The sequence below is a fragment of the Diceros bicornis genome, chromosome 13 (assembly GCF_020826845.1).
Source record: "Diceros bicornis minor isolate mBicDic1 chromosome 13, mDicBic1.mat.cur, whole genome shotgun sequence".
Classification (NCBI taxonomy): domain Eukaryota; kingdom Metazoa; phylum Chordata; class Mammalia; order Perissodactyla; family Rhinocerotidae; genus Diceros; species Diceros bicornis.
In genome coordinates, this window is record NC_080752.1 from 36,388,334 (window position 1) to 36,402,180 (window position 13,847).

The window sequence follows — 13,847 nt, forward strand, 5'->3', positions numbered from 1 at the left end:
GGGTTTATCAGGACCTGGGCTACAGCCGCGTCCAGCGCCCTCTTTATTCAGGCAGGAACTGTCCGAGCAGGGCTCTGCCCCGGCCTTTACACATTGTGAAGGCAACTGGGAGCAGGGCAGGAATCTAGAAAATTAATGCATGGATCCAGACAATCAAGAAAGATCACGCTCAATCAGCTTAAGGCAAAGACTGGCGGGGTGAGAGAACAGAAGAGGTGGGAGGAAAGAAAGAAACCTCTAGCAGCTTGAGCCACTGGGGGCCTAGCGGAAGTAGTTGTGACACTCGCGGGCAACCAGGTGCCAGGCTTGATCAAAGGCCTGCACGACGGCCGGCTCCAGGGGCCCTTCCTCAGCCGCTGCCAAGTTCTGTGCCAGCTGCTCCACGCAGGACATGCCAAGGATGACCGCATCCCCGTGGGCACCCTGCAAGGGGAGACAGCCAGATGTCAACACACTTCTGCAGCACAGTGACTCTGGTCACACCCACTCCCCCTCCCAGCCTCGCCCCTGCCAACAGGTGGGATTTGATGGTCATTCATGCCTACACACTTCTACAGAGAACTTACGGTGCCTTCAACAATTGTAACTACATGTCTCCAAACCCTGTCTTCTTCCCCCTGCTGGCACACTGCTCATCCCTAGACAGACCTACGTGCAGAGCCCGGGTCTGCCCCTCAGCAGCTGTGTAAACCTGGCTTAGTTATCTACCCTCTCTGAGACTCAATCTTCTCTATTTTCAGCGGGGTCATGGGAATGAGAAACTGTGTAAAGCACGTGGCTCCCACTGATTGAGAACCTTCTATGTATATGCCAGGCAGTATGCAACTGTACGAGGCTGAAGCTAGAGAAAAGTTTCAGCCCCGGAAGACAGGGGACACCAAAGAGAGAGGGAAACCCCACCTCCCACCACAGGAGGCACTAATGGGTTTTCAGTCAAATCAGTGATAGAGTTGTACCCGTTTTCCAGTAGTGTGACGCATTTCCTCATCAGTATAACTAGGATTATCACACTTCATCAGGCCGAGGTAATGACTAGACTCATGTTTGTAAAGCCCTCAGCACAGAGCCTGGTACCCAGACAGTTACTAAGAACAATGGAAAGATGGCCACGAGAATGGGAACAGAGAGAAATTTCAGAGGAATAAAACTATTTAGAAATCCCCTAAAGGTAATTCTGGCTGCCTTAAAGGAGCAGAAGCATCCATAAAGGAGACGTCGGGTTACCTGCAGCTGGGAGTGGTGGTACATCCACCTGAGGACGGCCGAGGTCATGGTCGGGGGGCTGGTCCCATAGGTAGCCTGCAGGGCCTTCTCCATCAGGGCGATGGCCTTGAAGTGGTCCTCCTTCCAGTAGCTGGGCAGGTGGGCAGGGTGACACAGGGGTCAGTACCATGGGGTCACTCCAGGGTAGCCGCCCCCACCCCAGGCCCCAAAGCTCTGAGGGGTCAGCATCTTCTAGTGGAGGTTTTACATCCTTGCACGGCAGTATGCATGTAGGTCTCTGGGCCCTTCATCAGGGTGCTGTTTGCAGTCTGCTGGCGGGAGGAGAAGGGATGCAGTGGGCAAGAATCCTTTCATTTCACATGTTCACCACATATGAACAACACAACCCCCCAATCAGGACCCAGGAGCAGCCACAGCAGCACCCCTGGGCCCCAGTCACAGACTGGACCCACGATGAGTCAGGCTCCAGTCCTGGCTCTGGCCTTGGCTGAGCCACCTGCCTTCACTTTTCTCACTGCTCAGTGAGGAAAGGAAACACCCCGTGCCAGCCCCGTACACTGAGTGCAACATAGAGAGGAGAAAATGGACCTGACGATGCTCTGTAAACTGCAGAGAGCAGACAAGGTGGAAACCATCAGCCTCGATTCTCCAGGCTGTGACTCCGGCCCCGGTAGTGTGAAAGGTCCTTGAGAAACACTGCTCAGGGTGACAGTCCCTACACCTGGCCAGGGTCACCAGAGACCCTTGCAGGTGGTGGTGGCTGCATTAGGATTTCAATCACAGCAGTGCACACGCAGTGAATCCAAACATTAGAGACACCCCGCCTCTTAAAAACTCCTTGGCCATTTCCACAAAACTCGCATCAGAGCCCCGTGTACGAGCTTACTCTGTTGTTCTCCTCCCAGATGGGAAAAAACAGAAAAGGAAAATCGATCAGATTATACAGAGAAATTAACCTTGGAGACTTGGCTTCTATAAATCTAGAAAGATGAGCTTTCCAGCAGTGCACAGATGATGTCTAAATATGATAAATTAAGAAACAGCAATAAAGTGTCTCCTTAGAGAGAAAATGCCAGAGGGAAGACAGCTGTAAGATCTAATATCGTCCCCTCTGGGGAGTGTAGCTTAGAAACGGGGTGCTTTTCCCTGTGAACAAGGCCTGTACTTTGATAAATTTTTCAGAATTTAAAAAGCAGAAAAAGGAAGGGAGGAACGCTGTTCCCAACAGCGGCTCACCTATACGTTCAGACGACGATGACAATTTTATGCCAAGACTTTACAAACTTAGACTCCTTGGCCCAAGGTGACAGGCCAGCTAGTCGCGGGACAGCAGCCTGTCCCAGGTTTCCCTAGTCCCATCCAAGCTTCCCCTCCCGCTGTGGGCAGGGGGTGAGCTCTTCCCAGGGAAGAGACAGTATCTTGAGACCTGGCAGAAGGCCTAGGGATCCACAGTCCTAATTGAGGCCCCCAATCCCTCCTCAGAAACACATGGAATATTCAAGGAGGGAAGGGGGCTCGGTAAACCCCATGGGAATCCAGTGTCCTAGGTCTGAGCACCAGGGGGAGTCCTGGCCCCCAAGAAAGCAGCCCAAGGGACACCCTATTCCCACCCAGAGGACCCAGGCCACCTCCCGCCCTGACGTAGACGTCCCCAGCTCACCGATTCCTGTAGAACTCAGCCCCGACATAGCCAAAGAAGCGGCCCGGAGGCTGCTTCCCGTCCTTGTCCTCATACTTGTACTTGCCGGTCAGCAGGCCCCCTGCGGGAAGGCTGCCATCAGACCCGCTGACCGCACTGTGCCCAGAGGCCGCTCTGGACTTGGGGGGATGGTGGGGGAGCCAAGAGGGATGGAGGACAGCCCCGCCTGCGGTCAAACCCCTCCCTGCTTCCCTGGTCCTGTGCCGGGATTTCCGGTCAGGAGGCAGAGACAGGACAGGGCCAGGACCCGGGCCCCCTGCAGCCCATACCAGCAAGAGGGTTGTAGGCGTAGAACCTCAATCCAAAGTGCCTGAGGCAGGGGAAGAGCTCTGTTTCCACCTGCCGGGTGACAACGTTGTACATGCCCTGCAGGGAGAAGGGCCAGCTGGAGAGGGTGCACCTGTCAAGCGGGGTCCCCAAATTACCCCTTGGAGAGCCCTCAGGTCAGTCCCTAACAATCCCAGGACCTTGACAATCAGGGCACATACTTAGCGGTGGTGGTGGAGGGGGCTCGTGCCCAAGGAAAATTCATTCATTCAGCCAACATTTCCCAGGAACAACTACGTACGGGCTGGACATCAGACTTCCATCCAGGAGCCAAAAGGACAAAGCCCCGCCCTCTGAGATGTAACAGTGAAGGAAAGTGTGACAGGTATGCTCCAGAACAGAGGCAATCATAATGCCTCTGGTAAGTAATCACTGGTAAGTTCTGTGACCAGTGCCTGGCACGAGGCAGCTGCACAAACATTTGCTGAATCATGCGGAGGAGATAAGGAGAGCCCGAGATCAGACTCCGCTGGGTGGTAGAAAAGGCTTTCAGAGGACCAGGCATCAAAGTGAGCCCCAGGCACTGCTACCAGGGGAGGAGCGTGGGGGCTCCAGGCTGCAGTGAGGGCAAGGAAGAGGGAAAGACAGGACAAGGTGCGCAGGCAGGAAGGGGAGCCAGGGCCCGAGCGAGCAGGTGCCTGCTGGCCAGGCTGAGGAGCTTGTACATCACCCTGAGGACACCTGGGAGCCATCTATCGGCTGTGAGTAGGGACCAGCTGCTATGGGGTGGGCATGCGGGCCGTCAGAGGGGCCCAGAGACCCCAGGACCAGCCGGAGCCCTGGAGACTGAGGCCTCTGCAGCCCTGGCCCTCACCTGGTACACGGTGGGCAGGATCCAGCCGTTACTCTTGCAGAGGGTACAGATCTTGGCCACCTCCCAGGCAGCATAGTTGGAGAGGCCCAGCTCCACAAACTTGCCCTGCAAGGGAGACGCAGCCATCAGAACCCACTCCAGCCAGGGGATCAGGAAGAGGAGACCGGGGTGGGGACCATGGGATGGGGTCTGTCCCCAGCTGCACTCTGGGGCAGCCCTGCACCCTCCCCTCTCCTGGATAATGACTGGGCAAGGAGAGGAGCAGGACACCTCCTCCCAGAGCTCCAGGAGCCACCCTCACCTCCTGGTGCAGCTGGTGGCAGGCGCGCAGCGTCTCCTCCACGGGGGTGTTGTGATCTGGTGCGTGTAGGTAGAAGAGGTCCACCCGGGGACACTGCAGCCGCTTCAGTGACGTCTCCAGCTGGAACCTGAGACTCTCAGGCTTCAGTGAATTTTCACGTACTGGATTGGCCTTGGTGGCGATTTTCACTTTGGGAGGAAAGAAATGGAAGCTTTGGCCACTTTACCAAACTTTGGGAAGGGTCTAGAGTAATGGTTAAAAGACACACCTGCGTTCACATCCCAGCGCTGCCATTACCAGCTCTGTGACCTTGAGCAAGTTACTTAACCTCTCTGAGCCTCAATCCCTTCGACTGTAAATTGATAGTGACAATGGTACTATCTGATAACGGGGTTTGACGATAGATCAGAGGGTGGAAAGATGTGCTCATTAGGAGCTGATAACGTTATCACTATGATGATAACGTTATCACTATGATGATTCTCTACCAGGCAGCTGGACATGCCAGGCCTCAACGACCCCAGCACTCCACCTCTGCCCTCAAGGACTCACTGTCTAAGCGCCACTATACAGTAAGCGAGGCAGAGATACACACAAGGTGGCAGAGGAGCCCAGAGCAGAGTGGTGAGGCCCACGGGGAGTTCAGGGGAGGCTTTCCTTAGAATCTGAATCAGAATCTCCCAGGGGACGTCAGGGCCAGAGGCAAGAAAGTGGCGTGTGACGAGCCATGCCTCCAGTCCCTGGATCTAGGGCAACAGGTCCAGGGGGACACGAGGAAGAGAAGGGGCCAGACCAGATGCAACAGGTCTTGAGTGCCTCCCTGGAAATCTGGACACTAGGTGCCCTGGGGAGCCTCTGAGTACTTTTCAGCCAGGGATCTAAGTGGTCAGCTTTGCAGTTTTGAAAGATGACTCTGAATGAAGCAGAGACAAGGAAACTCAGGGGCAGGTCTGGAAGCGGGCAGACCAGCAAGAAGAGACTGGGGCAGGAATTCAGGAGACAGGTGCAAGAGGCCTCATCTTGGCCCCAGAGAAGGAAAGGCAGGGATCCTTTAGAGAAATATCCCTCCGAGAAGAGGCCGGTGTTCTGCCATCTGTTGAGTCAGGAGTCACTGAACTAAACACTTTTCTCCCCGCCCCCCAGTAGGAATCCCAGGTGATGGACCGGTGGGTGAGAGGAGGCCCTCTCTGCACTTTTCATGCTCGGAAAGTCACCTTGCAGGCCGGAGGGCTGTCACCCAACCCCTTGAGACGAGAGAGACAGCAGGCTGGGGAACTACTCATTTGGAATTTTCCCATCCCACCACCTCCTCACCCTCTGCCCCACCCCTTCTTTTATTTTTTTTAAGATTTTATTTATTTATTTATGTTCCCCCCAAAGCCCCAGCAGACAGCTGCATGTCACAGCTGCACATCCTTCCAGTCGCTGCACGTGGGACGCGGCCTCAGCATGGCCGGAGAAGCGGTGCATCAGTGCGCGCCCGGGATCCGAACCCGGGCCGCCAGCAGCAGAGAGCACACACTCAACCGCCAAGCCACGGCGCCGGCCCCTGCCCCACCCCTTCTTGATGCGAATGGAACTTCAGACCTGAGGTTTAAGGACCTGGGCCCAGCCAGCTGTGGCCTGAAGGAGGGGTTGGAGAAGAAAAAGCAATCAGAAATAAGATCAGAGTTGTCACGCAGAGGCACTCAGGTGATGTAGAAAGAGTGAGACTCTGAGATGCACCATATTCTCGATTTGTTCCAGATCTCCCATGCTGTGAATCGCAGGAGAGACCGAGAAGACTCTACCAGAGGAGAGAGGAAAAGAGCTCTGAGTGAAAGATGGCGTGGTGTGCTAACAATATCCTAATAACAACCGTAACAGTAACAGCTAACCCTGCCGAGCCCTCCCTACTGCCTGCCAGGCATCGTCCTAAGCACTTGGAGTGGCATCAGACTGAAGAGGGACGCCCCCCTGCCCCCATACACTCCCCCACTGAGCTACATCTGCCTGCTCCAACACCCTCGGCACCGCCTCATCTCTCTGCCTTTGCACACCTTTTGCACACCCACTGCCCACGCCCACAGTCAGAAAGACTCCTTCTCCTGTTACTTCTCCTGGCAAACTCCCCTCAGTTCTTCAAGGTCTAAAGTGCCCTTTTCTGAGCTTGCTTCAACAGCCCCTCCCAGGAAGGGCTCCCTCCTCCGGGCTCCCCAGCCAGCTCTAGAATCTGAGGTCCCTGGAGTGAGTTAGTATCAGTTTCCCTTCTACCGCCTCAGACAGAGGCTGGCACAGAGAGGGCACTAGACTCTGTACCACGCCCACTGCCCCATCCCCCAGGTGCTGCCACCCTGGTGAAGCCGGAGGCACTGTCCACTGAACAAGACACCTGGAGCTCCAGGGAGCAAAGTCCAGGGCCCAGAGCAGGGAGGAAGCAGAACCCTCACCCGTTCCAAATTCTGATCTGGGGCTGTGCCAGGGAACGGTAGGGCAGGATTCCTGCAGATCAGGTCAGAACGGGGCAGCTGCGGGGCACGGGAAGGAGGCCAGGGACTGCATAGCTCCAGACTCCAACGTTTGCAGTACCCCCGAGAACGGCTAGCCAAGTTGGTCCAGGCTCTACCAGAGCTGGGACGTTGCTGGAGGGAGGGTCCTGGGCTACCTTCTCAGAAGGGAAAAGGAGAGGAAAGGACTCAAGACCCAGCAGTGGCCGGCTGTCGGGGTCTAGACGTGCACGGGGCTTGAGGAGCTGGGGTTCACAGAGCTGCAGGGGGGCCAGGGGAGGATGGTGCCCCAGAGGGGACGAAGCTGTCGGTGCTGACCGCGGTGGGGGCCGGGCTGGGTCGGGTCAGCGGGGCGCGGTGCAGGGGGAGGGCCGGGGGCCGGGGCGCGGGCGCCAGGCCTTACCTCTGCAGTCGCCGCCGCCCAGCCCGAGCCCCAGGCCGCCCAGGATGCTCTCGGACTGGCCGCCGGTGTAAAGGAACGCCGTGTCTATCTCGGTGTGGCCGCGCTCCAGGAAGGCGCGCACGGCCGCGGCGCCGGCGGCTGCGTCCAACCTGTCCCCCATCCCCATGGTGCCCAGCACGGTGGCGGGCCGGACCGGGGCGCCCGAGGCGGCCCGCGGGGCAGACAGCAGCCGGGACATGGGGCGGCGGGACACTCGGACACCACGGGAGCGGGAGCAGCAGGCGGCCACAAGTGCCTGTGCGTGATCCCGGCGCCGCTTTAAAAAGGGGGCGGGAGGGCGCCCACGGGCGTTGGGGGCGGAGCGCGCCGGGGAGCAGGAGGAGCAGAGGAGCCTCCAAAATGTGCGCGGCGCCCCCCAGGCACGCGCCTCCCGCCAAGCATAGGGCGCTGTCTGCGTTTCCACGGCGTAAGCGGCGGGAGGACTGTGGCTTTGGGAGGGTGACCTGGGTCTTGGCCGCAGTGCAGGGAAGGGTGAGCTAGTTGCCAGAGTGACTAGCGAACCCAAAAGCTGAAAGCTGGAACTCCGGGGGATCCCCCTGCCAGGTCTCCACACCTCCCTTGGGTTCCTGCTTGAACCGCCCCGGGGTCCATGTGCCCTCCCGGAGGGGGCATTTCTATGTGCTAAAGGTCCTAAAATGAGGCCTTGGCCCAGGGGTGGTGGCCCTAGGGCCTGTCCGGCCGCCTTGCCGTCCCAGAGGTCGGCTCTGTGGTTCTCTCCTTGGAACTTGCCAGAAGCTCCTGCCTGCGTCCCTGTGGAAAGAAACGTTCAAGTATTAGAGGAATAGAACTGTTAGCCTCTAATTCTCTACCCAAGTGAAAACACCTTTCAAATGTGAAGGCTAAATGAAGACTTTGTTCAGACAAACGAAAGTGGAGAGAATTCCTAGTAGTCAGCTTTTGCTAGAGGAAATATTTGAAACAGTTCTTTAGACGGAAGGAAATTTGGATTTAGACACCAGAAAAGGAAGATTGCTAGGAATGGTAAACATGAGGATAAATATAACAGACCTTTTCTCATTTTTAACCTTTTAAAAAGATCATTGAGTTTTTCTTAAGTTACACATATGCTTATCATATGACTCAGCAAAAACCTATGTTCACCCAAAAACACTGTACACAAGTGTTTCTAGAGGCTTGATTTGTTACTGCCAAAATGTGGAAACGACCCAAGAGCCCCTCAGCTACACAAGGGATAAATAAACTGTGCTATATGCATACAATGGAACGAATTACTGGGAAACACAATAACATGGATGAATCTCAACTGCTGAGCCAGCCTCCAAAGGCTACCTACTATCTACTTCCATTTATATGACACTCCTGCAAAGGCAACGCTAGAGAAGCTGAGCACTGGTTACCAGGGGCAGCTGGTAGGAGGAGAGAAGAATCATGGGGAGCTTTGTGGGGTCAGGGAGCTGTTCTGTATCTTGCTTGTGGTGGTAATTACATGACTCTACACATCCGTCAAAACTTTCACTAGAGAGGGTGAAATTACAATATGTATATCATATATTAATAAAAATTAGAAAAGATACTTGACTGTTCAAAGAAAAAATATTAATCGTGTATTGTTTATATAAAAGAAGTAGTTTGTAACAAGGGTAGAAGTAAAATATATGAAAATAAGATCACAAAGGAAATGAGGGGATGAAATGGCAGTATACTGTTTCAGGTTCTCATTCTATATGTGAACTGCTGCACTAGGAATTTGAAGGTGGACTGTGACAAGTTAAAAATGTAAATCATGAACCTTAAAACAACCATGAAAAAATGAAACAAAGTGGTACAACTATTAAAGAAACAGTAGAGGTAAAATTATTCATAAAAAATACTGAATTGAGCCAAAATAAGGCAGATAAAGATGAAAAAAGGCACAAGGAATGGACGGAGCAAATAGAAAACAAATAGCAAGATAGATCTAAGCACAATCATACCAATAATTACATTAAATATAAATGATATAAACATTCCCAAGTAAACGGCAGAGATTGTCAGAATGGATAAAAAAGCAAAACCCAACTATATGGTAAGTGCTAGAATCCCACTGAAATATATAAACAGAGATAGCTTAAAAATAACAGGATGGAAAAAGACATACTTTGACAAAACTAAGTAGAAGAAAATTGGAGTGGTTATCTGAATCTCAAAGTAGATTTCAGAACAAAGAATACTATCAAAGACAAATGGAAATTTCATAACAATAAAGAGGTTAATTAATCAAGAAGACATAACAATTCTAAAGGTGTATGCACCTAATGGTGGAGCATCAAAATACAGGAAAAGAATTGATGTAACTAAAGAAGAAATAAATAAAAGGCAATTATATTTGGAGATTTCAACACTCCTTTCCCAGTACAGTCATGTGTTGCTTAATGAAGGGGATATGTTCTGAGAAATGCATCATTAGGCAATTTCGTCATTGTGTGAACATCATAGAGTGTACTTACACAAACCTAGATGGTATAGTGTACTACACACCTGGGCTACATGGTACTAATCTTATGGGACCACTGTCATATATGCAATGTCATTAAGCGAAACAGTGTAATGCAGCACATGACTGTAATTATCGAACAATCATTAATCATAGTTGACAGAAACTCAGTGAACATGTAAAAGACCTGAACAACTCTATTAATCAATTTAACACAATTAATATAAATAAAATACCCAACAACAGCAGAATATTCATCCTTTTCAAGTACACATTCACCAAAATATAAAATATTTGGGTTCCTAAAACAAGTCTTAATAAATTTAAAATGATTCACATCATACAAGGGATGTCTCTGACCATAAAGGTATTAAACTAGAAATCAATAATGAAATTATTGAAATCAATAATGAAATTATTGATTTCTGGAAAAATCCCCAAATATTTGTAAATTAAATAACATACTTCTGAATAACCCATAGATCGATGAAGTAATCATAAGTGAAAGTGGAACATATTTTGAACTACATGAAAGTGGAAATATAATACATAGAACTTTCTCAGATGCAGCTAAAGTAGTGCTAACAGGGAAATTTATAGCACTATGTGGGCATATTATAAAAGAAGAAATGTTTCAAATCAATGATCTAAGCTTCCACTTTAAGAAACCAGAAAAAGAAGAGCCTATTGAACCCAAAAATAGAAGGAAGGATATAATACAGATAACAGCCAAAACAAATAGTGGGTCTTCTGGCAACAATGTCTCTTAGATTTTCTTCAGCCTAAAATGTCTTCATTCCCTCTTCATTCCCGAAGGATCTATTTTCTGGGTATAAGATTCTGGGTTGATGGTTCTTTTCTTTCAACACTGGCAAAAATGTTGTGCCACATCCTTCTAGCCTCCATGTTTTCTGATGAGAAATCTGCTGTCATTTGAATTGTCTTTCCCTTAGGGGTATCATTTCTCTCTTGTTCTCTGCTCTTGAGATTTTATTCATTGTCTTTAATCTTCAGAAGTTTGACTATGATGTGTCTTGGTGTGATTTGGGGGTATTTATGCTGTTTAGAGTACATTTCACTCTTTGAATGTGTAGGTTTATATGTCTTGTCAAATTTGGGAAATTTTCAGCTATTATTTCCTTGAATACCTTGTCAGCCTGCCCTGTTTCTCCTTCTCCTTCTCCTTCCAGGACTCTGATGACATGGATGTTAGATGTCAGATCACGTCTTCTAGTCCCACAGTCCCTGACACTGTGCTCCTTTTTCAAAGTCTGTTTTCTCTCTATTGTTCAGATTGTGGAATTCCTATTATTCTTTCTCAGAATGCATTGATTCATTTTTCTGCCCGCCTTGTTCTGTTCTTGAGCCCATCACCAAGTGTTTTATTTTGTTGTATTTTTCAGTTCTACAATGTCCATTTAGTTCTTTATATCTTGGATTTCTTAGCTGAGACTTCTATTGTTTCATTTGTTTCAAGCTTATCGGTAATCGCTTATTGAGGCATTTTCATGATGGTGGTGTTAAAATCTTTGTCAGATAATTCTAATATCTCTGTCATCTTGGTATCGGTATCTATTGATTAATTGTCTTTTTTGTCATTTAATTTCAGACCTTCTTGGTTCTTGATATGACAAGCGATTTTTTTATTGAAACCGGGACATTTTGGTTATTACGTTATGAGACTCTTGATCATATTTAAACCTTCTATTTTAGTGGGTTTTTCCTGACACTGCTCTGGGTCTCATTACTGCCAGGTGGGGGTAGGAATTCAGGCTTCCACTAGGCCTCCATGGATACCTCCCTGGCTAGGAGGTAGGAGTATCTCCTTACTGCTCCCCAGGTGGCCTCCACTGACACCACTGGGGCAGGGAGGTGGGTCACCTCGTTAGCACTGGGTGGAGATGAATGTCCTGACTCTCCACTAGGCTCTCTGACACCACCCAAGTGGGGAACGGGAAGGGGTCCTCCTTACTGCACGGTGGGTGGAAACCCAGGCTCCCATGTGGTCTCTGCTGACACTGCAGCATGGGGGATTGTGAGGCCTCATTACTGCCTGTTGACCATGAACGTCCAGCTCTCTATTCATCCTCTCTGGCACCACTCCGTCAGAGGGTTGAGTGCTTCCTTATAGTCTGGCAATGGTGGAAGTCTAGTCTCCGCATTCAGCATTTGCTGGCGTGGGTGGTAGTGGGGGGTCACGATCTTTATTCTATGGTGTTTGGCTGGAGTAAAAGTTTTCCTAAAACTTTCCTGGCTTGCCTAGCTGTCTCTTTCCCGGTTCTCTGGCTAGAGAAAGCAGGTTTTGGTTGGTGCCTTTTCTGTCTGAGCTGGTTGGCATTTGCAGGTAGTTGGCTTCTTCAGCTCCAACTCTGGCACTTATGAGGCAAAAAGAGAACCCAGGAAACTCACCTCTGTCATTCCTTGGATCCTGAGTTCCCGAGCTAGCCTGGGTCCTTCTTTCCATCTTTCAGAGTCCTCTTCATTTGTGTTATACATAATATGCAGAGTTTTTATTTGTACTTAGCAGAAGGAATAAGGAAAAGTATGTCTACTCCATCTTCCTGAAAGCAGAACTCATTCTGCCACTTAAAAAATAAAGTTACAAATACACTTTATATACTATTTAGCAATCCCACTTTTAGATATGTACCAAACAGAAATAAAAATTTATATTCAAAGACTTATACACAAATGTTCATAGCAGTTCATTCATAAAAGCCCCAAACTGGAAACCAATCAACTTGTGAATGGACAAAGCGTGGTACATCCATACAATGGAATACAAGATAATCAGCAATAAAAAGAAATGAACTACCAATACACACAACGACATAGATGAATCTCAGAAACATAGTGCTAAGAGAAAGAAATCAGACACAAAAGTCTACACACTCCATGATTCCACTTATATAAAATTCCAGAAAATGCAAATTAATAGTGACAGAAAGCAGATCAGTGGTCGCTTGGAGCAGAGTTTGGGAGGTAATTGACTACCAAGGAGCATGAGGAATCAAGCATACACTTAAAATTGGTGAACTTTATTGTACGTAAACTGTACAATAAACCTGGTTGTGACAGACTGATATTATTCCAAAATGCAAATTAAAACCACAATGAGATACCATTACACTCCCCGTAAGAACAGATAAAATTAAAAGAACTGAAAATAACTAGTTTACCATCATCGTGAGTGATGGCTGCAGCACTCCGCTGTATTCTGTCATGCTTTCTTATCACAGGGCAAGTCTTCTCGACAAGGTTCCATAGAGCCATTGGTTTAGGTAAAGCAGTTGAGACGGTCTCTGTGTCTAAAGGTTGAACAACTACTTATTCATGAACACAGCTAAGGCCTTGGGGACCAGGCTTTGCCTTGATTGGATCTTCTAATATCATATCACAATAGTTCATTTTTAGACATGACAAAATTTATGGTTTTTCAATTCAGAAAGAAATTATTAAGGATGGGAATGTTGGATCATAGAATTAGAGCTTCCTGTTAAATGAGACAATCTCCCTCTTATGGTCTAGTAAGAGATTAGCTCAAAGGGTAAGCACTGGGCAGTAGGAGGATCAAGTTCAAAATTCAGGGTAGGATCAAGTTCAAAGTTCAAATAAATACCAACAGAATATAAATGGCAAAGTTTCTAGTTCTGTGATTATCATAGATACCTGTAATTCTTTAGGTTTTGAATGGGATAGAGGACCTAAAATTAGAGCCGGATTTACTGCTGCCTAGACTACTTCCACAGCTTTTTACTTCAGGAGGCTTCTTTCACATTTAGATGTTTGTCTGATAACTTGGGACAGAAGATGTAATAGAATTTCCAGACATAGAATGTGCTGTCCTCAGGCTATCATAATGTAAGTCTTTATCCTTCATGAGTGGGGGCGATGAGCCAATAATTTGTCTTATACAAGTTGTGAAATGCCTTTGGAAGCTACCTAATAACCCCTCATAAAGATTATTTGAAGACTATGTCTTGGATTTTGTCCTCATTCAAGACCTGTCCATTCTGTTTAGCTCTGCTTGGATGGCATGCAGTGACAGCATTTTCTTACGTGGGGGCCATCGGAATATGCAGCTTAATTTCATTATTGT

At 49.1% G+C, this 13,847-nt stretch overlaps 1 protein-coding gene across 1 annotated transcript; it reads right to left on the reverse strand.

Annotated features, from left to right (window-relative positions):
* Positions 1-261: 261 nt before the first annotated feature.
* On the reverse strand, positions 262-7,505 carry LOC131412891 (aflatoxin B1 aldehyde reductase member 3-like). Its single transcript, XM_058553069.1, has 7 exons — positions 7,255-7,505; positions 4,366-4,553; positions 4,065-4,169; positions 3,193-3,289; positions 2,885-2,984; positions 1,225-1,354; positions 262-423 (listed from the first exon to the last, which is right to left on the reverse strand). Exons 1-7 carry the CDS (start codon positions 7,490-7,492, stop codon positions 262-264), a joined length of 1,020 nt encoding a protein of 339 aa, XP_058409052.1. The 5' UTR covers positions 7,493-7,505.
* Positions 7,506-13,847: the final 6,342 nt, after the last annotated feature.